The sequence below is a fragment of the Macaca nemestrina genome, chromosome 12 (assembly GCF_043159975.1).
Source record: "Macaca nemestrina isolate mMacNem1 chromosome 12, mMacNem.hap1, whole genome shotgun sequence".
In the NCBI taxonomy this organism is placed as follows: domain Eukaryota; kingdom Metazoa; phylum Chordata; class Mammalia; order Primates; family Cercopithecidae; genus Macaca; species Macaca nemestrina.
The window spans coordinates 122,429,891-122,451,758 of NC_092136.1; the positions used below are offsets into that span (position 1 = coordinate 122,429,891).

Here is a 21,868-nt window from a genome sequence, read left to right on the forward strand (position 1 = left end):
ACTCCCTCTGCCCCACCCAGAAGGCACTATCCAGTCACTGACCATAACCTTGTAGAGCACAGTAGGTCTTGAGTGCAGCCACTTGGACGGCTGATTGGGAACTCAGCCTCCGATGGTCCTAACAACCCTTTGGGTTTTGCAGGATCTTTGGGAAGCAAAACCTTTTACCTAGGACTTATGACTTGGCCTTCTGGTCCATTAGTATCATCCAGCAGTTCACCCGATTTCCATTAATGACCGCATCTAGGACCACAAGAAACTTGAAATGGGTTGATCTGCTGTCTTGAGGCCCAGCTGGGAGGGTATGCCAGCCAAAGAGAGGGCTGGGGCGCCCGGCGTGACGGTCGGGAGCTGAAGCACACAAGCAGCCCATAAGGTTGGGATCCTCCGCCTCCAAGTAGCGCGACTAGAGCTCTTCCACGCACCGAGCAGCCTCGGACAGCGCGGCCGCTTTAAGAGAGGGGCGGGGCCCGGGTACAGGCAAGTCAGGGCCAGCCCACAAGGCTCCTTTTCCTTTTTGATCCATTCAAAAATTACTCATTGCAAATTCCCGGACTGCTAGGCGAGGAGAGGGAAGGGGGCGGAGGAGACAGGGCTACTGCAGGCGCAGCGCTGGGGGCAGCCGGGGGCCCGAGTGGCTAAGGCTGGTCCCGCAGCGGCCGCTCGCCGGCGTTCTGGCTCCTGTGGCCTCACCAGGAAGCGTCAGAGTCTCGACACTGGGGAAGCTCGGAGCGCCGCCTCCGCCGCCGCCGCCTCCTGCCTGGCTCTGGGTCCCCGAGCCCCCTCCTCTGGCCGAGCCCGACTCCCTCCTCCTTCCCGGACCATCCGGCTCGGGCTCCTTCCCTGGCGATGGCTGGCCGCTGAGCCATGGCTCAGTACGGCCATCCCAGTCCGCTCGGCATGGCTGCGAGAGAGGAGCTGTACAGCAAAGTCACCCCCCGGAGGAACCGCCAGCAGCGCCCCGGCACCATCAAGCATGGATCGGCGCTGGACGTGCTCCTCTCCATGGGGTTCCCCAGAGCCCGCGCGTAAGTGGCCGGGCTCGCAGCCCTCGGCGACCACTCCCGCGCGCGCGGCCGGCCCTCGGCTTCGCTCCGGCTCGCCTCCCAGCGCCTGCGGGACAGGCGGCGCGCTCCCCGCTGCCCGAGACCTGTTGGGGGCAGGATGGGCGCGCTGGCAGCCCGGGACTCGCCTCCGGGCGGGGGTGCCGGGGAAGACGCGGCGCGGGGGCATTGGGCCGGGGCCTGCTGTGGGATGCCTAAAGCTGTGGGACGAGGGCGCGGGGTTCGAGTCCCGGGTACTATGCCCAGCCTCCGGGCCCCGCGGGTGGAGCTCAGCGTTTCTCTCGCGCGCTCCCCTAGGTCTCCAGCGCCGAGCGCCTAAGGAGGCGGGGCCTTGCGGAAGACTCGGGCACCCTTTCCGCCTGGAATACTGGGCTGGCCTGGGATCCTCCGGTGTCTGGGAAAGGTCGAGAGACTGCGGGGCAGGGAGGCCGGCGCCCCCGATGCAGCGACTTCCAGCTCCGGATGTCGCTCTCGGGTTCGGTCTCCCCCTGGAGTAGGAGGAGCGGGAGCGTGGGTGTTGCTGCGTGTTCATTGATGGGGAGGATGGAATGAGAAGGAGAAGCGATCCCTCCAGAGAACCTGGGTTCTCGTCAGTGGTGACGGCAGCTCAGAAATCTGTGGGTGCCTGAGAGTAAGGAGGGGGAGCTGTTCTCCTTCATCCTTGCTCTAGGAGAGTGGGGTAGGGAAGGGCAGGGAGAGAGCAGGTGGCTGCCCCTGGAGCCTGCTGGGGAGAGGCCTCTTTGCCAGCATAGGGCGGCGGCGGCCGGAGTCGTCTTAAGCCGGTCGGCTCAAGTCTCAGGGGCTGGAACTCTGCCTAAGAGGAAGCCAAGGCCCAGCGGCCAGGCCCTTCTCCCCTGGTTAATCCCTGGCGTGCAGATTTCTTAGGTGAGGACACAAGGCCTGGGGTCCGGACTGGGCGCAGCTTCTTTTCATCTTTGAATTACATCACCTAAACAGGAGAGTTGGGCAAACTTTATCAGCAAGGGCCAAGTAAATGAAAGCGCTTTTTATTTTTTCCCTTCTCACATTTTTTTTTTTTTTCAGGTGATAACTTCATTTATTTATTTATTTGAGATGGAGTCTCGCTGTGTCGCCAGGCTGGAGTGCAGGGGCGCGACGTCTGTAACCTCCGCCTCCCAGGTTCAAGCGATTCTCCAATCTTAGCCTCCTGAGTGGCTGGGACCACAGGCGTGTGCCACCACGCCCGGCTAATTTTTGTATTTTTAGAAGAGATGGAGTTCCGCCGTGTTGGCCAGGCTGGTCAGGCTCAGGTGATCCACCCACCTCGGCCTCCCAAAGTGCTGGGATTACAGGCGATAACTTTAGGTCTCCCCTCCCGTGTCCCTGGGCAAACCTTGTTTATTCTTTACTAACTTGGTTGTAATCTCTTAATCAAAGTAGACCCTTGAATTTGTTATTCTCCAGGCTGCTGGGACACGTTGGAGTGACCTTAGAAGGCCGTAAAATGGACTGATGGTTTCTGCCTTCCACTGACTTCCTAATACAACTTCCTAATACTAGGGCTCCAGTTCCTGATACCAGAATTACAGGGAGAAAATGTGGGTTCTGCAGGGGTGTGTCAGGTGTGGACGCTTCAGGTGAAGTCATCAGTATGGATGATCAACGTGCATAACTCTCCTTAAAAACTGGAGGTGGGGCTGGATGTAACCCCAGCACTTTGGGAGGCTGAGGCAGCCAGATCACTTGAGGACAGGAATTCGAGACCAGCCTGGCAACATGGTGAAACCCTGTCTTTACTAAAAATACAAAAATCAGCTGGGTGGGGTGGTGCGTGCATGTAATCCCAGCTTCTTGGGAGGCTGAGATAAGAGAATCACTTGAGCCCGGTAGGTGGAGGTTGTAGTGAGCCAAGATCGCGCCACAGCACTCTAGCCTGGGTAACAGAGCGAGACTTCATCTCAAAAAAAAAAAAAAAAAAAAAAAACTGGAGGTGGGAGTGGGGAAGTCAGCTGGGGAATGCTGCAGAATTAGCAGAGTCTCAGGCTACTGCCTTTTTTGAAATGAGGCCAGCATTAAAAACCTAAATTGCTTAATTAAGGGAAGAAATACTTAACTGAACTCCTCAGACAGTCATATTTGAGATTCAAATCAGCTTTAAAGGGACATCTTTTCTCCTGCACTGAGTCCGGGAGGTCTTGCCGTGTCTTGACAGATTAGCATAAGGGTCTAATTTTGGCTTGCTCAACCCCTGAGATCTCCTAATAGCTAGCATGTATTCAATACTTATTCTATACTGTTCTAAGTACTTATATCTTTATTACCCATTTTATCCTCCTAGCAACTCAATGAGGAAGGTACCACATGCCCATTTTATGAATTGGGCAACTGAGGTGTAGAAGGGTTGCATAACTTACTCAAGGTCACAACAGTAAGCAGTGAAGCTGGGATTCAAACCCAGGTATTCTATCTGCACAGCCCAGGCCTCACACCATCTAGGGCCAGTAGGGCCAGGATAGAAATGATTTAATGTGGGTAAAATGCTTAGAACAGTTCCTGGCACATAGTGAGCAATCATGAAGTATTAGTTACTGTGTTAGCTTCCTGGGATTGCTGTAACAAATTGTCACAAACTGAGTGGCTTAGAACAGCAGAAATTTATTCTCTCACAATTGTAGAGACCAGGAGTTGAAAATCAGTATTGCTGGGCTAAAATCAAGGCATCAGCAGGGCCGTGCTCCCTCTGGAGGCTCTAGGGGAATCCACTCCTTGCCTCTCCTACCTTCTGGTGGGGGGCTGGCATTCTTTGGCTTGTGGCTGCATCAGTCTAGTCACTGTGTTTGTGGTCAGATTGTCTTTGTTTTCTGTCTGTGTCCAATCTTCCTTGGCATGTCTCTTATAAGGATACATGTGGTTGTACTTAGGGCCCACTTGGATAATCCAGAGTAATCTCCCCGTCTCAAGATCATTATCTGCAAAGTCTTTAAAAAAAAAAAAACATATAAGGTGGCATTCACAGCTTCTAGGGATTAAGATGTGGGTGTCTTTTGGGGGATCATTATTTAGCCTATCACGGCTACTATTATATTACTACTAGCACCGCCCCTCTTTACCAAAGAGGTAACAAGAGTAGGCCTGGAAAGCGGGAGGTTGGGTTTGCTGCTCTTTTTCTTAAATTCTCTGCCCAGAAGGGAGTGAAGCTCTGGGAGGTCACCTGATCTAGTCGGACTCCTTGCTCAGGCTTGCTTGCCTCCTCTGCTTCAACCCAGAAAGGCTGATGCGGTCGGCCTTCCTCCTAATAACTTAGACTAGTATGAAAAGGGGCCATCGGAAGCTTCAGAGAGCAGGCATTTAACTTCATTTTGGAGAGTTGAGAAGAAAGAGCAAGGCCATCAGGCTTAGCTCATCAGAAGCTTCTCTCTTGAGCTTTATGCCTGGAGAGCTGAGCATAATGAAAATCCAAAGCCCCAAAGAGCAGTGATGGTCTCCTGGGTCCAGAAGACTTGGATGTGATGCTTTAAGAAGGGATAAGATGGTTGTCTCAAACCTGGCACTTTTGACAGACTGACATTAGCCAGGGCTGACTGCTCTAGGCCCTTTTGACAGAGTGACAGCAGCCAGGGCTGACAGCTCTAGTTTCCCCTGTGGGTGTCACCGGGTCTGGTGGTGTGTGGCAGCAAGAAGGGGCACTCGGGCCAGGCTCTTGGTGGGCTGGCAGAGAGGGTTGAGGCCAGCAAGGCTGGATCCCACCCAGCCCATGCTGGGCTGCACTGTGCTGTGATCTTGCAAAAGTCACTTAGTCCCCTCAGGGCCATGCTGGTGCCCTCTGAGGAGAACGCAATTAATGACTGCATGCTTGTTAAGTGCTTGACAGAGCTAAGAGGACCAGAGGGCTGCAGGGCTGGCTCGAGCAGGGTGACCTCAGGGTGTGCTCTCTCCAGCTCATTACTCCCTGGAGCTGGGCTCGGTTTTTTCCATTCCACTCTATGAACTTCAGTCCAACTTAGAGACTGCTGTAGGAGAATCTGCCACATGGAGAAGGACTGAGAAGTGGCGATTTCACGGTGCGTGTGTGTGTGCTCGTGTGCAAGTCCAAGTTAAGGAGGTGTTAGGGAGGCATCAGGAAGGAAACCTTTCAAGGGTCAGAATGGCCAATCGCTTCCTTTTTTCTATGCCCACTAGCACTTCCCTGTTTTAAGAGTTCTAAAAATAAGGATCCAGCTTCCTTGAGGCTAGCGAGGTTGGTTGAGGGGAAAAGAATGTATTGGGGGCAAAGACCTGAGGAAGAGGAGGCCGCAGAGGCCAGGAGAGGGTCTGAGCCTAGAGAAGATGGGGCAGAACTCAGATCAGGGCCATCCCTTTGCACAGCCGGACCTGATACCAGCACTAACATCCCCCTGCTGACCTCTGGTTTCTGGGGAGACAGGCTCTCATCTCTTCTGTAGCTTGGGGCTGACGCTGGGCCTTGTAGCAAGTCACTGAATAATCGAATTGGAGGAATCCTTGCTGATACAACCCTGATCAGTTTTTGTTGTTGTTTTTTTTTTGTTTGTTTGTTTGTTTGTTTGTTTTTGAGGCTGCCGGTGGCTGGAACTTTGTCTACAGCAAATGGCTTTCTAATGTTTTCAATGATTGAGAGATAATAGTCTTGGGAGGGACACTGTGGCAGGGGTCAAAGGTTCTAAGGTCTGGTCTAGCTCCTGAATGACATCTGCACATTTTAGGTCTTCTATTTAACCTCTTTTCCTTAATATCTTCACCAACTTCTGTGCATGGCAAGACTTGTCATGTGTCATCGGTCTTTGCAAAGACAAAAGGAGATAACGGACAGAAAAGAACTTGGGAAAGTTAAAAATAGGATCAGGATGCAGGATGTGATTGTGGCATTATTGTGTTGGATTGGAAGAAGGGAGAGGAGGTGAGATGGTGATTGAGGTGTCTGGCGAGGATTTACATGTATTACTGGACTGTCCTTTTTTTTTTCTACTGAGAATATTTGAACAATGTCAGATTAAAGAGCAAGGCAGTGGCAGAAGGAAAGAGCTGGAACGAGCGCCTTTGACTTGGCTTTGGACAGTAAGCTGTGTTAGCTATGCCTCACTGCCCAAAGATAAAAGCAGCTCCAAGTTGGCTGCATGAGGAGTCGAGAAGCGGCGTGTGGAGCCCATGAATTAAAGTATCTGGTTTCCCTGGCTTTCTCTATCTTACCTGTTGGTTGACATTGGATCCTCTGAGAACACTTGGCCAAAACCCAGCATCTCGGAAATGTGGCTGACTCTGGCGTGGGGGCTGCAGTTGCTTTCCCGTCCTTAGATAGATAGAGGAACCCGCCTGGAGCTGAAGGGCTCTTCTAGGTGGGCAGGGCAAGGAGGTCTCTCATCTACCTGCTGTGACTGTGCCCCCACACAACACACCCTTCTATTTGTGTTATTGTACACTGTAAAAATTGCTCTTATGTGCGTGAGATACCCCACAGCAGTCTTGTGAGGTAAAGCACACAATATATGCTTTGTTTTAAGACAAGACTAGAGGCTCAGAGGAGCTCAGGATGTGTCTAGAGTCACACAGTTGGTATGCAGGGACCATGTTGCCATAACAGCCCTAGGGTAAACTGCAAGTCTCCTGAACTTTCCAGGCTACACAGAGGTCCTGGTTCACACACACAAAAAAACTTGATATGCTTTTTTATTGTTTTTGTTTTTGTTTTGTGTGTGTGGTTTTTTTTGTTGTTGTTGAGGTGGAGTTTCGCTCTTGTTGCCCAAGCTGGAGTGCAATGGCATGATCTCGGTTCACTGCAACCTCTGCCTCCTAGATTTCAAGTGATTCTCCTGCCTTAGCCTCCCAAGTAGCTGGGGTTACAGGTGTGTGCCACCACACCCAGCTAATTTTGTATTTTTAGTAGAGACAGAGTTTTATCATGTTGGTCAGGCTGGTCTCGAACTCCTGACCTCAAATGATCCACCCGCCTCCCAAAGTGCTGGGATTACAGGTGTGAGCCACTGCGCCCAGCGAGCCGATGTGCTTTTTTTAAAAAAAAACTTTGTTAAGTTATAACTTATGTATAATTAGCTAACCTATGTGATCACCTACTACAGGACACAGCACATTCATTGCCCCTGAAAGTTTCGTTTGTACCCCGTTGCCATCAGTCTTCTCTCAACCCCCAACCCTGAGCAGCCACCAGTCGTTTTCTTTTTTTTCTTCTTTTTTGCGATGGAATTTCACGCTTTTTGCCCAGGCAGGAGTGCGATGGCGCGATCTTGGCTCACTGCACACAATCTCCGCCTCCTGGGTTCAAGTGATTCTCCTGCCTCAGCCTCCTGAGTAGCAGGGATTACAGGCATGCACCACCGTGCCTGGCTAATTTTGTATTTTTAGTAGAGATAGGGTTTCTCCATGTTGGTCAGGCTGGCCTTGAACTCCCGACCTCAGGTGATCTGCCTGCCTCAGCCTCCCAAAGTGCTGGGGTTATAGGCGTGAGCCACAGCACCCGGCCCAGTTGCTTTCTTTCACTGTACATTAGTTTGCATTTTCTAGATTTGCATGTAGGTCATACAGTGCATACCCCTGTACTTACCTTCTTTCCTCCAGCATATTTTTGAGACTCATCCTGCATGTATCAATAGTTTATCTCTTTTAATTGCTGAGTAGACCTTCAGGTATTTGGATATACTAGTAGGGCATTTGTAACCCCTTGCACACAGCTTCTGTGAAAATTCCTTCTTATGCCCTAATTTCTTTTTTTTTTGGAGACGGAGCCTCTCTCTGTCGCCAGGCTGGAGTGCAGCGGCATGATCTCGGCTCACTGCAACCTCCGCCTCCCGGGTCCAAGCAATTCTTCTGCCTCAGCCTCCTGAGCAACTGGGACTACAGGCACATGCCGCCATGCCCAGCTAATTTTTTGTATTTTAGTAGAGATGGGGTTTCACCGTGTTGCCCAGGCTAGTCTTGAACTGCTGAGCTCAGGCAATCCACCCGCTCTGGCCTCCCAAAGTGCTGGGATTACAGGCATGAGCCACTGCGTCTGGCCTTACGCCCTAATTTCTAGTAATACCTTAAGTTTTTAGACCACGTTCGAGCTTACAAAGCAGAGTCACATATATAATCACTATCACATCTCAAACATTGATAATTTAATGAGGAAACTGAGGTTTGGAAGATTAAGTGCTACAGAGATTGAAGAGTATCCTGCCTCACTGTTCTATCCTGTGGCTTTGATCACTACCTGCTCCCCACCCTCAGCTGCCTCAAACTCCAGCTGCCTTTCAGGGAGTGGACAGTCATTCGCAGAGCTAAAGGCGCTGCTTTCTAGGGAAGCAGTCAGCCTAGGGAATTCTGTGTCTCCCGCCAGCTTTGCTCCAGCTGGTGATGATGTGGTGGTACGATCAGTGCCTCCCCGATCCTAGCAGGCATCAGCCTGTGTAAGGGTATCTCCCTTCTTAGCCATCTACAAGTTGAAGAGACCCCGTCATGATCTGCCCCATCCATCCTGCCCTGACAGACAGAAGTCTGAACTTGTGGCAGCCTGGCCTTGAATTCCAGCTCTGCCCCCTTACCAGCTGAGTGACTGACCTTGGGCAAGTTGCTGAACATGCTAAGCCTCAATTTTCCTGTCTGTACAAGGCAGGCAATAACAGCACTTACCTCGAAGGACCTTTGTGAGAGAAGGGTGCCAAACCACGCAAACAGCTCAAGAGCACCTGGCACGGGGCACACCCTCAGTAATGAGGTAGATATTAGTGCCACTCGAGTGGCGATGTTATTCCACATGGCTCCCTCTGCGGTTTGGTTCCTTGGTCGCCTTCCACTTTGATGGTTCTCTGCTCCTCACTGAGCTCTGGGCATAAGGTGGTAAGGTGGGGCAGAGGCCAGTGGATGCTTTCTCCCTGGTAACTGCATTCTGCTCTCCGTGCCTCTCTCTCTAGAGTGCCCAGAGGGGTGCAAGGCCTGAGAAAAAGCAGACCCAGGGCAGAGCGAGCACCACGCAAGCTGCTGACGATAATAAATGGCAGGGGTTGGGGAGGGAAAGGGGTACCATACGGTTGTCTTCCGTTTACTTTCAAATGGAATCAGACTCAAGCCTCAGAGAGAGAGCGGAGAGAAAAACACCACAGTGAAGAATGGATCCTCTCTGCACGGTGACAGACACAGCCAAGCAGGATGCAGAGCCATTGCCAGGAGAATGACATGCCTGTGATCCTCATTGAACTGAACACTTCCGTCATTTTCATGGATGGATTCTCCCAGGGGCCACTTTGTATTTGCGCAAAGGCTTATGGAGAATCTCTGGTTTTTCTCTTTTCCCTGGAGGATGGGTGGGTAGATGTGGCAGTGATCGCAGTCCTCTGGATCCTCTGCCCGGGGCCCTCGGTATGTGATAGGTGATCCCTTTTCTTGTTTCATCTTGCTCACATCCCTGTTTTCCTGGCGACTTTGCAGTCGTGCCCTTTGCCACCTACTATCTATGACGGTGAAGCCTATGGTGAAGTGTCCTAGATGAACATCCAGAAACTGGCTGAGCTCTTGCTGTGCATACAGCACCCTACTAAATTCTGTGCAGTTCTCCGGAGGAAGAGGTAAATGTCAGGTTTTCCCATCTGGCACTTTGAAGTCAGCTGCTCTTCTGAGCGGCCTGCACGTTCTCCACAGTGGCCCTCAGAGGGGCAGGCCTGCCTCTTTGAGGCCTGTGTGAACACAGCTCTACAGAGAGTCCAGCGGCTCTGGATTCTGCACACCGCCCACATGGAGCCTGGTGGTAGCACACTGTGAGGCGAGCTAGGTCTTCCTTTTGTTCAGACCCTGTCTTTGGGATGTCACTCTACTCTCAACTATTGGCTGCTTGGACTCATACACATCCTTTTCCTTCCCAGGCCTCAGTGGTCCCAACTGTAAAAGGAGTTGATGTCAGCCACCTTTCCAATCCCTTGCAATTCTGACAGCTGGATCAGTGTGTGTGTGTGTTTTTTTCTGTTGTTGTTGTTGTTTTTGAGACAGGGTCTTGTGTGTCACCCAGGCCGGAGTGCAGTTGTGTAATCATGGATCACTGCAGCCGCCACCTCACAGGCTCATGTGATCTTGCCACCTCAGCCTCTCGAGTAGCTGAGATTACAGGTGGCATGCCACCATGCCCGGCTAATTTTTGTATTTTTTTGTAGAGATAGGTTTTCGCCTTGTTGCCCAGGCTGGTCTTGAACTCCCGAGCTCCGGCTATCCGCCAGCCGCGGCCTCCAACAGTGCTGGAATTACGGGTGTGAGCCACTGCGCCCAGCTCAAGAGTGTGTTTCACTATCTCCCAGGCTACAGTGCAATAGCATGATCCTAGCTCGTTGCAGCCTTGAACACTTGGGCTCCAGTAATCCTCCTGCCTCAGCCTTCTGAACAGTGAGAACTACAGGTGTGCCCCACCACACCTGGATCATTTTAAAAATTTATTTTATTTTTATTTTTGTAGAGATGGGGGTCTCACTGCATTGCCCAGGCTTGTCTCGAACTCCTGGGCTCAAGTGATCCACTCGCTTCAGCCTTGCACAAGTGCTGGGATTACAGGCATGAGCCCCTGCGCCCAGCCTGGACCAGTGTTTTTGCACAGCACGAGGATGCTCTCACTGCTTCATGGGTGTGCTTCTCTGTTCCAGAGTATTTGGCTTTTCTGTTCCTGTTTTTGTTTTGTTTTTCGCAGTGCTTTATGGTCAAATTCTTCTCCTCTCCCTTTAAAGAAAACTCTTCTTGACTGTTGATACTCTGGAGAGTAAATAAATGGAAAGGAAGAAAGATATGAGGCAATTACAGCGGTGGGGAGCCGTTTACTAGTATACAATAGTGTAATTCTCAAATTGGTACAAAACAAAAACAATTTGTTTTCTTGCGAAATACAACCAAAGTGCTAGTTAAATAAGAGGAGGGGAGTGCCTTGAGCCCAGCCCCTGAGGTAAATAGATTGCTTATGGGTGCCTTTTTAATTAAAGGGACATCTTCTCTTCTGTGGAGTCACCAGCTGTTTGTGTGACACTTCCCGTGGTGCTCCCGGCCTCTGTGGAAGCATAAACATTCTCGTACATAAAGCAACTGTGGCAATGAACTCCACCAGGACCAAGGCTGTTCTCGTGCAGAGTGGGAAGCTGAAAGAACGACCGCTGTAGCCTCTCGCGGCAGTCCGGAAAATGCCGGGGGGAAGCCGACGGCACAGATGGCCAGAGGCAGCTGAATGCTTCCCATTTCTTTCAGGTTTTGTTGGATGAACCTTCTCGGTGATTCAGGGAGCAGGATTGTTTAGAATCCTACTTCCACGTTGATGGTGCTCGTTTCAAAAACATTTACCGAGAGCATTCGCTCCCTAAGTGTTTATTCCTTTACCTTGGGAAGAACTCTGCCTCGCTGGCCGCTTTTGTGTGCCGCCCATTCAGACACAGGCACATGTGGAACGATGCAGGGTTGCTGGAGTTCTCAACCAGTGGCATCTGCAGTTTCGTTTTGAATCAACTTTTCCTTGAATTGCCTGTTTGCTCATTTTTTTCTCCTCTTTTTCCCTAATCAGATTTTACCCATCCTGGAGAACTAGTTCCACCGTAATGCATCTGGCTCCTCTTCCCTTCTTTTCACTTTCTCTTCCTCTCCTCTCTCACTCTCCTCATCTCTTCTGCCACAAGACTTCTTAAGCTTCACACCCTGTGAAGCAAGCCAGGCTAAGGGGATTACCCCAAATCACCTACGAAGATACACAGTGATCTGCCCAGGGTCCTCAGCCACTTTCTCCATGACATGTCTCCTGGTAATGCCATTCTTTTTTTTTTTTTTTTTTTTTTTGAGTCTCACTATGTTGCTCAGGCTGGAGTGCAATGGCACGATCTCAGCTCACTGCAACCTCCACCTCCTGGGTTCAAGCGATTCTCCTGCCTCAGCTCCCTGAGTAGCTGGGATTACAGGTGTGCACCACCATACCTGGCTAATTTTTGTATTTGTGGTAGAGATGGGGTTTCGCCATGTTGGCCAGGCTGGTCTCGAACTCCTGACCTCAGGCGTTCACCCGCCTCAGCCTCCCAAAGTGGTGGGATTACAGATGTGAGCCACCGTGCCCAGCCCATTTTTTCTCTCTCTCTGTATATGTATGTATCTACTGTACAGACACTTCACACATTTATGTGCAACTGTAATATCCTATTATAACAGGAGTTGAGAATATAAAGACAATTAGCTATAATCTCCACCCTCAGGAAACTGGCAATCTAGGGTGGAAGATAGACGATTATGATAAAGCGTGGTAAATGCGATGCAAGAGACAGAAGACGGAAGACACATCAGTGTGGGAGGGTGAGGGTCATAAACCAGATGGGGAGCACACGATTACATCTGAAGCACCAGTAAGACAGGAGCAATACTCTTCAGTTTGAGAGGAGAGGAAAAAGTCTGGGAAGGCCAGTAGACAGTTAAAATGATTTAATATTATGCCCCAGGTGTAAGATTCTGCGTGGAAGAAACCTCCAGAGGTAGACGCTCAGAAATCTCTAGCTGGAATTGCTAGTAGAGCTCATCTAGTCTAGTACCCTTTGAAACACTTAAGTAAAATGAGACCAGAAAATTAAGTGATATTTTCAAGATCCCACACGGCTAGTCTGTGATAGAAACCAGAACTTAGGCCTGCTGATCTCAGTCGAGACCATGGTTTCTTTTTTCCACATCAGGCTACCTCTCTGAGTCCAGGCACCTAGAGACAGTTTTCTTTTTTTCTTTCTTTTTGAGATGGAGTTTCATTCTTGTTGCCCAGGCTGGAGTGCAATGGTGCGGTCTCTGCTCACTGCAACCTCTGCCTCCCAGGTTCAAGCGATTCTCCTGCCTCAGCCTCCCAAGTAGCTGGGATTACAGGCACCTGCCAACACACCGGGCTAATTTTTTTTTGTATTTTTAGTAGAGACAGGGTTTCATCATGTTGGCCAGGCTGGTCTTGAACTCGTGACCTCAGGTGATCCTCCCACCTCCCAAAGTGCTGGGATTACAGGTGTGAGCCACCAAGCGTGGCTGAGACAGCTTTCTAACAAGGTTTTGGCTCTGTTTTCTGGAGGAATGGGATGATCTGTTATCTGAATTAGCCTTTTCATATGTTTTTCTTGTCTTTTCCTTTTGCTCCTCTCTTGCTCCTGGCCTTTTGTTTGCATCTTAGCCTGTAGAAGACAAAGCTAACCTGTCCGTAGGCCATGGGAGTGGTCACCTCTCTAGGTGGGTGAGATGCTTGGGTGAGAAAGTGCCACTTGCACCAGTGATAGGATATTGAAGGGATAGACGGTGGTGGTCTCAGTCACCCATCCATGAGGGTAAGTGATATTCTGCTACAGCAGAAAGAAAATTGGCTTTAGAGACAAAAGACTTGGTTCAAGTCCTGGATCTGTCACTTTCTGAGGATGTGGTTTTGAACGTTATTTCTATAGGTGGCTGCATCAAAATGAGGCAATGGATCTAAAAGTAATAGAAAACCACAAAAAGTCATGCATATGCAAAGTGATACTATTATTTGTTACCAACAATTGGGTCCTGGTACTTTGAGGCTCTCAAAGTACTGTGAACTGTTGGTTTTGTGTGGTATTTAGTGGGCTATTCTAGTCTTCTTCCTTGCCAAGCATCACTGTTTCAGAGAGGCTAATTCTGTCAGGGTGAGGAACAGAAGTAGTCACTCGAGAAGCCATCTCCACCAAAGTAAACACATCCTTCTGGAAGCTTAAATTTTCACTTTATCTCTTTTGGGAACTAGGGACATGAGTCATAATGAGTTAGCAAGTGGCTTTTGTGAAATACAAGAGGCTTTGTGAAATGCAGCAAATATAGCCAAAAGCATGTGTAGTAGCTTCCTATGGCTGCTCTCACAAATTACTACAAATTCAGTGGCTTACAACAACACACATGCATTCACATTTATTCAGTTGGGAAGTCAAAAGTCTGAAATGGATATCATGGGCTAATGTCAACAGGTCAGTAAAACTGTGTTCTTCCTGGAAAGAATGTGTTTCCTTGACTTTCTTCCAGAGTCCGCCTGCATCCCTTGGCTAGTGGCCCCTTCCTCTTCCATCTTCAAGTACATCGCTCCAAGCCCTCCTCATCATCATCACCTCCCCCTTCTGTCTCTGACTCTCCTGCCTCACTCCTTTCCTTATAAGGGCCCTAATGATTGTATCCTCCCAGCTCAAGCTCATCAGCTGAATCACATCTGCAAAGTCTCTTTTGCCATGTAAGGTCACATATTCATAAGGTCTGCAAATTAGGACATGGACAGCTTTGGTGATTATTATTCACCAAAGAATAATTATTTGGTGATTATTATTCTGTCAGCCACAGCATGTGTGTGTGTAAGCGCTTGGTCTGCCTTTCCCCTGAGTTCATGACATTTCTGTTGCTAACTCATCACCCTTACCATTCCCAACCCAAGCAGCAGGTAGTTACAGCTAACCTTCACTGGGTACCTACTTTGTGCCAGACAATATCTTAAACACCTAACATATGTATTATTTTGTTTTATTCTTCATAACAACCCTATGAGATAGGAACTATTATTATACCCATTTTACAGACAAGAAAACTGAAGCACAGAGATTTTAACTTGCCCAACATCACACAGCTAGAAAGTGGTAGAAACCAGGTTGCAAACCTCAGGCAATTGACTCCACACTCAAGAGTTCTTAGCCAGCACCCATGGTATTGGCATGTAGCTAGTGTTCAGTAAGGTTTGATGAATAGCAGAAAGAAGGAAACTTGAGATCCAAATAAATGATGTGAAGTCTCTAGATTACATGGAACTGGGGTCGAGAGGGCAACCTGACTTGCCCATTGGTTTGGTCTTTGACTTGGCCCCAGCTAAATGCAGTGTGATTGGCTGTCTAGTGATGTGGTCTGGAGTTGGAATGATGTTATCACACTTTCTAGAATAGTGTGTGTGTGTGTGTATATACACTGCCCATCTCAGCTCCCAACTGTGAGAAGATGGGCACAGGATTGTACTTACGGGTCACAGAGCACCATGTCTCTGCCAACCACCTATCCCAGCCTCCACCTGCTGCTGCCAGATGTGGTAGAAATAGGAAGCGTGTTCCTAATCTTGCAGCCTCGAGAAGGGGCTCCTGGCGCAGAATGCATAGTGGTGTGTCTGGTACTTGAGTGTATGATCAAACTGATGTACATTCAAATTCCTACTCCACTTAGGTTACCAAATCCCCCTAAGCTCAGTTTTGTCTTCTGTTAAATGAAGGTAATAGTCTGTGCCTCAAGGAATTGTTACAATAATTAGATGAGATAATACATATAAGCATGGTGAGTGCAGAGCCTGACCTTAAGTGCATGATAAATGGTAGGTACGGTGGTTGGGCTCAGTGTTGAGTACAGAAGGGGACTCTGGGTATGTTAATAAGCTATTCTAAGCCTTTCGGTAAGAGTGTGTTTCTGTTTCCTCCCCACCCTCTTCAAGACCTGGGTGGAGCCTAGGAATAATTTATTATTTATTTATTCGTTTATTTATTTGTCGAAACCGAGCTCTGTTGCCCAGGCTGGAGTGCAGTGGTGCGATGTGGCTCTCTGCAATCTCCGCCTCCCAGGTTCAAGCGATTCTCCTGCCCCAGCCTCCCGCGTAGCTGAGATTACAGACATGCTCCACCACACCCGGCTAATTTTTGTACTTTTAGTAGAGATGGGGTTTTGCCATGTTGCCCAGGCTGGTCTGGAACTCCTAACCACAGGTGATGCGCCCGCCTCAGCCTCCCAAAGTGCTGGGATTACAAGCGTGAGCCACCGCACCCTGCTAGAAGGAATAATTTCAATAGCATTCAGTTTATGTGATGAATGTTCTGAGGAGGGGAACAGAGATGTGGGGAGCTGGCTTAGGAGTGTGGAGCAGTGCTCCTCCTCAGCGCGCAGTGGGAGCCACACCACTCCTGCCTTCTGCTTGGCCTTGCAAGTTCAGAGCTGCTGTCTTGTCAAGAAAAATCCACGGGCCAGGCGCAGCGGCTCACGCCTGTAATCCCAGCATTTTGGGAGGCTGAGGCAGGTGGACTGCTTAAGGCCAGGAGTTCGAGACTAGCCTAAGCAACATGGCGAAACCCCAGCATGGTGGTGTGCACCTGGTCTTGAAAATCCACTGATCAATCAAGATGTCCCTCCTGGGATCTGCAGCAGCTTTTCTACATCAGGGTGGAGGAGAACATTTGAAGTTCTTATCTTCCTCCAAACGTAAGACCACAGGCCCACAAATGGAAGGCTGAACAGACAGCTGTGTCCGCTTGCTGTCTGGCCGCCTCAGGCGCCACAGATCTCCCGGTATCACTTTATCCATCAGGCCTTGGCAGGGAGGCCGCAAGTGGGCTGTCCTGTTCCGGCCTGTGGCTGCCAGCCCTGCAGACCAGTGGAGCAGGAGATGGGCCTCGGAGGAAGAGCTGTGGGACACCAGGAAAACCGCCTTCGTGAGATGGCCCGCATCGTGCATGACTGGTGAAGACTTCCGAATGGGATGACTCCCAGGGGGCGTTGAGTAAACAGACGGTTGCTGTTAGCTGTGCAGCTGGCTCCGAAGGATGTGGAGGATGGAATCTCAGTATTTGAAGTTTTTTTTTGTTTGCTTTTTGTTGTTTGGTTTTTCAATGTTCCCTTTCCATCTTCTGCATTCTGGGGCACCAGCCGCTGCCCCAGAATGGGTTGTCCTGGGAAACAGGTCATGCAGGGCTACCAGTGTTTAGTCTGGAAAAGACATGCAGAGATAAGGAAGATGTTGAGGCAGGACAGAACCGGGCTCCTGTTAGTCCAACAAAAATTTACTGAGCAGTGACTTTGTGCCGGGCACCTGGGAATTGTGCCGCATCCTGAAGGTACAATCATGAATAAGACCCTGACCACAAGGAGCCCCCAACCTCTTGGAGAAGACAGACTCAAGCAAATGACTTCAACATAATGTGATATGATAGAGAGGGAGGGAGGGTATCTCTCCTCTAATAGTGAAAGGGCTGTCATCTGAAAAACAGATGCCTATTTTGTGACCTTTTTTTTTTTTTTGAGACGGAGTCTCCCTGTCACCCAGGCTGGAATACAGTGGTATGATCTTGGCTCACGGCAACCTTTGCCTCCCAGGTTCAAGCGATTCTCCTGCCTCAACCTCAACCTCCCGTGTAGCTGGGACTACAGATGCGCACCACCACGCCCAGCTAATTTTTGTGTTTTTAGTAGAGATGGGGTTTCACCGTGTTGGCCAGACTGATCTCAAACTCCTGACCTCAGGTGATCTGCCTGTTTCGGCCTCCCAAAGTGCTGGGATTACAGGTGTGGGCCACCATGCCCGGCCTATTTTGTGAAGTTTAATGAGTGGTTATAATTGCTGGGGACAGGGTCAGATTTTAGTTCACAAGAAAAACAACTTTGGAAACCATTGGCCCACGTACAGATGCTCGACCTCCTCAGGGAGAGTGTCCTCTGGTTCTGGGTGAGCACAGCAGAGCTTCCTGGTTAACCTCCTCAGAAGGACCCAAGCCTTCTGCGTTGGAGTCAGGAGCATACCTCAAGTCCCTGGGGGACCAGGCTGGCCAGCCTGCACGGGGGACATGGCCTCTAGGGGTGTTCTTTATGGATTAGCTTCTGGATAGCTGCTTTCATGGGCATGATTCCCCGGTTGGTTAGGGATGGATTATCCGTACCCCAGGGCTGAGGGGATGTGCAGTGATGAACTGATGGAATTGAGCAATGGCCTTAGGAAAGATGAGCCCACAGCATTCTCTGGTTGGGCAAGCATTCACTGGCCAGCCACTGTCTGGCCTCTGGGCATGTGACAGTGAGTTGCGCTCAGCATTTTGGGAAGGGGTCAGTGCTGAGAGAGGCCTCGCGAAGGAGATGGGAAGCAAGTCCAGTGTAACCAAGCCAGGGCAGAACAGCCACCTTAGGAGGAAGAAAAGGAACTGTTGAGCTGGGAGTGCAGGTACTTGAGACTCAGGAGGATTTGAATTTGTAACAGTCAGGAGGCTGAAGTTTTCAGCAGTAGGAGGAATAGCTTTAGCCAACCTTTAACTCCTTACCATAGAAAGTTCCAGGGCTGGGCGCAGTGGCTCACGCCTGTATTCCCAGCACTTTGGGAGGCTGAAGCGGGCAGATAACGAGGTCAGGAGATCATCAGATCATCGAGACCATCTTGGCTAACACAGTGAAACCCCGTCTCTACTAAAAATTAAAAAAATTTAAAAGTTAAAAAATAAAAAAATTAGCCAGGCATGGTGGCGGGCACCTGTAGTCCCAGCTACTCAGGAGGCTGAGGCAGGAGAATGGTGTGAACCCGGGAGGCGGAGCTTGCAGTGAGCCGAGATCGTGCCACTGCACTCCAGCCTGGGCGACAGAGCGAGACTCCATCACTTAAAAAAGTTCCAGAAGGCCTGGTGCTCTTTCTGTTGTCACTGCAATTTCTGATGATGGACAGAATGTATATTGCAACCCCTTTTTTTGCTAAAGAGTCCAAGACTATTTCCTTGTTTGGTCCTCTTTGCTCTGGAATTGCTCTTTCTGCAGAGGTGGTTTTCTACTTTAAAAGAAAAAGAAGATCATGATGAAGAAGGAAGTACTCTCAAATTTCTTCAGCCGTTCTCAGCTTACTGCTGGACTCCTGCCAGAATATTAAAGTATCTTTTTAGAGCTGCATATCTAGGGTTCAGGATGCCTCTTTTTCTTCCTTCCACGAATTTCCTGTTAATAGGGCTGTGTTGTTGTTTTTCCCACACACGTTTATTAAGTGTGTGCTCTGCTAGGATCAAAAGAAACAGATGTGAATAGAGAATGAGCTGCCACCTTGGTGCTCCCAGTCTAGTCGGGAAAACAAAAATTAAAATTAAATTATATTAAAATAAGAAAAAAAGAAAACCAAATAAGTATATAGCAGTCTGCTAAGTGCCCACAAACACAGAGACGTAAATGGTGCTATGGAATCATGGAAGAACTAGTGAAAATAACTCCAGTTGGGGCCCCTCATTCCTCTGAAGAGCTGGATTTTGTCAAGTGAATTGATATTAGATCCTCGAAGGTGTTGGAGGTAAATACCATTCAGTCATCTCTTATGTGCCAATCATAAGCCATGGCACCTTACAAACATTGTCTTTATTTTGAGACAGAGTCTAGCTCTGTCCCTGAAGCTGGAGTGCAGTGACACGATCTCAGCTCACTGCAAGCTCTGCCTCCCGGGTTCAAGCCATTCTTCTGCCTCAGACTCCCAGGTAGCTGGGACTACAGGTGCCCACCACCACATCTGGCTAATTTTTTTGTATTTTTACTAGAGACGGGGTTTCACCGTGTTAGCCAGGATGGTCTTGATCTCCTGACCTCCTGATCTGCCCGCCTCAGCCTCCCAAAGTACTGGGATTACAGGTGCGAGCCACTGCACCCAGCCCAAACACTTTCTTACTCAGGACAGCAAACCTCTGCAGTTAGTTGTTTTTTGTTTGTTTGTTTGTTTGTTTGTTTTTTTGGAGACAGAGTCTCGCTCTGTGGCCCAGGCTGGAGTGCAGTGGCATAGTCGCAGCTCACTGCAACCTCCACCTTTTGGGTTAAAGCGACTCTCCTGTCTCAGCCTCCTGAGGAACTGGGATTACAGGCATGCACCATCACACCCGGCTAATTTTTGTATTTTTAGTAGAGACAGGGTTTCACCATGTTGGCCAGGCTGGTCTCGAACTCCTCACCCTCGCCTCCCAAAGTGCTGGGATTACAGGCGTGAGCCACTGTGCCTGGCCTGCTGTTAGTATTAATAAACCCATTTTACAGATGAGGAAACTGAGTTTGTTAAACATGCACCATGATTAAGTGGCAGAGCTGGGTCCCTAACCCAAGTTTTCCTGGCTCCAAAAACCTTATATTAGACCCATGTTTACAGTGCCTCGATTTCTGCTTTGCCGGTTTATTTTTGTTCCTGGATAACAGCTTTAAACTTGCACACAGAGCTCTAGCACCCTGACTGGCAAATAAGCATTACTGGCAATGCAGCCAGCTGCTGTTTCCTGTGTTTAGAGACCACATTGCAGGAAAGTGTTTTAAGAGTTGTTTTGAGTGTTGGTTCTGTTCCTCTGTGTGAAAGTGTGGATGCTGTTCTGAGAAAGAGAAAGGTGACACGATGCTCAGTGTTCTGTGGCAGTTCCCATTCGGTGGGGATTTGGAGAGGAATTTATATGTCACCGACTGAGATCAGAGTCTTTGTTCTGTTTGGTCTGAGACCATGTGGCATCATGAAATCAATGGACTGTGAGGTCAAAGTTCTAGAACTAGCTCAGCCGCTGTTCTGTCCTGTGACTTTGGGGAAGACAGTTTATGTCTACTTTGCCCATCTGTGCAATTTAGTTCTTCAAAGCTGCAAGGAGCACCTCTGTTGAGCCAAGTATTTTCGGTCCATAGCCCCCAGAGAGAAAACAGGATGTAATCCTAGGCCCAGTGAATTCCTGAGATTAGGAAGGAGATAGACGCATCAACAGTAGATAATCACAAAACAAGGAGGCACCTGCTGAAGGCGGAGCCCATTTTCCTCCTCTTTGCAGCGGACCGTCTTGGAACTGCAGGGTATTCGGAACTCTATAATTAGAGAGTGAGAGCTTACATTTGTTCTGAACCTGCTAATGTGTAATTTTACTCTTTTCTCAATCCTGAGGAAAGTAGTAAGCAGTACTTCCATTTTACAAATGAGAGAAGCAAGACAGATACATTAAAGGATTTATCCCACTCAGAAATGACTGTGCCAATGCACTTACATTCATCTGGCTTTAGACCCCTCAGCTCTCCCACCTCACACTAACAGCTCTTGTAAGATTTCATTTTAAAAATTTTTGGCTGGGCGCGGTGGCTCGTGCCTGTCATCCCAACACTTTGAGAGGCTGAGTCAAGAGGACTGCTTTGAACCCAGGAGTTCGAAATTAGCCTGGGCAACAAGGAGAAACCCCGTCTTTACTAAAAAAATACAAAAACTGCCTGGGCGGGATGACTCATGCCTATAATCCCAGCACTTTGGGAGGCCGAGGCAGGTGGTTTACCTGATGTCAGGAGTTCGAGAGCAGCCTGGCCAACATGGTGAAACCTGTCTCTACTAAAAATACAAAAATGAGCTGGGCGTGGTGGCAGGCACCTATATAATCCCAGCTACTCAGAAGGCTGAGGCAGGAGAATCGCTTGAAAACCCGGGAGACGGAAGTTGCAGTGAGCTGAGGTTGCACCAGTGCACTCCAGCCTGGGCAACAAGAGCAAAACTCCATCTGAAAAAAACAATATATACAAAAACTAGTTGGGTGTGATGGTGCAGGCTTGTAGTCTCAGTTACTCTGGCTGAGGTGGGAGGATTGCTTGAGCCCAGGAGATGGAGGTTGCAGTGAGCCAAGAATGTGCACTGTAGTCTGTACTCCAGCCTGAGTGACAGAGCCAGACCCTGTCTCAAAAAAAATAAATAAATAAAAATAAAAATAAAAATCTAAATAGCGACATTCCAGCATTCCTGTACTATTGAATTGTTGTCTCCCTATCTTTCCCTTAGGCTCCCTTCTGTATTTCCTGGCATCACTGTCACCTTCTGGCCCTTCCTGCTCACCTTTGCCTCCCACCCCCAGGCCCTTCTGTGTGACTCCGCCACCTTTATGAAAGCTGCCATTATCACCTCTGGGTCTTGCTTATGTTTGTTGATGAATCCATGGATAATTTCTTCCTGGGTGCATTTTTCTCTTAGATGAAATGTTATACAGTCGGCCCTCCATGTCCATGGGTTTTGAATTTGTGGTTTCAACCAATTGCAAATCAAAAATATTGGGGGGAAAAATTACACGTATACTGAACGTGAACAGATTTTTTTCCAGCCGTTATTTCCTAAACAATACAGTGTA

At 49.2% G+C, this 21,868-nt stretch overlaps 1 protein-coding gene across 2 annotated transcripts in view; it reads left to right on the top strand.

Moving 5' to 3' along the window:
* Positions 1-513: 513 nt before the first annotated feature.
* The window catches only part of LOC105476335 (ubiquitin associated and SH3 domain containing B), a 158,257-nt gene continuing 136,902 nt past the window's right edge, over positions 514-21,868 (top strand). Inside the window, exon 1 of one of the 2 annotated variants that reach the window (XM_011732160.3) lies at positions 514-1,028. In XM_011732160.3, the coding sequence (XP_011730462.1) occupies positions 977-1,028 (52 nt within the window). In that variant the 5' untranslated portion in view covers positions 514-976. The remainder of the gene's footprint in view (positions 1,029-21,868) is intronic. The other variant, XM_011732158.3, reaches the window with a different exon arrangement.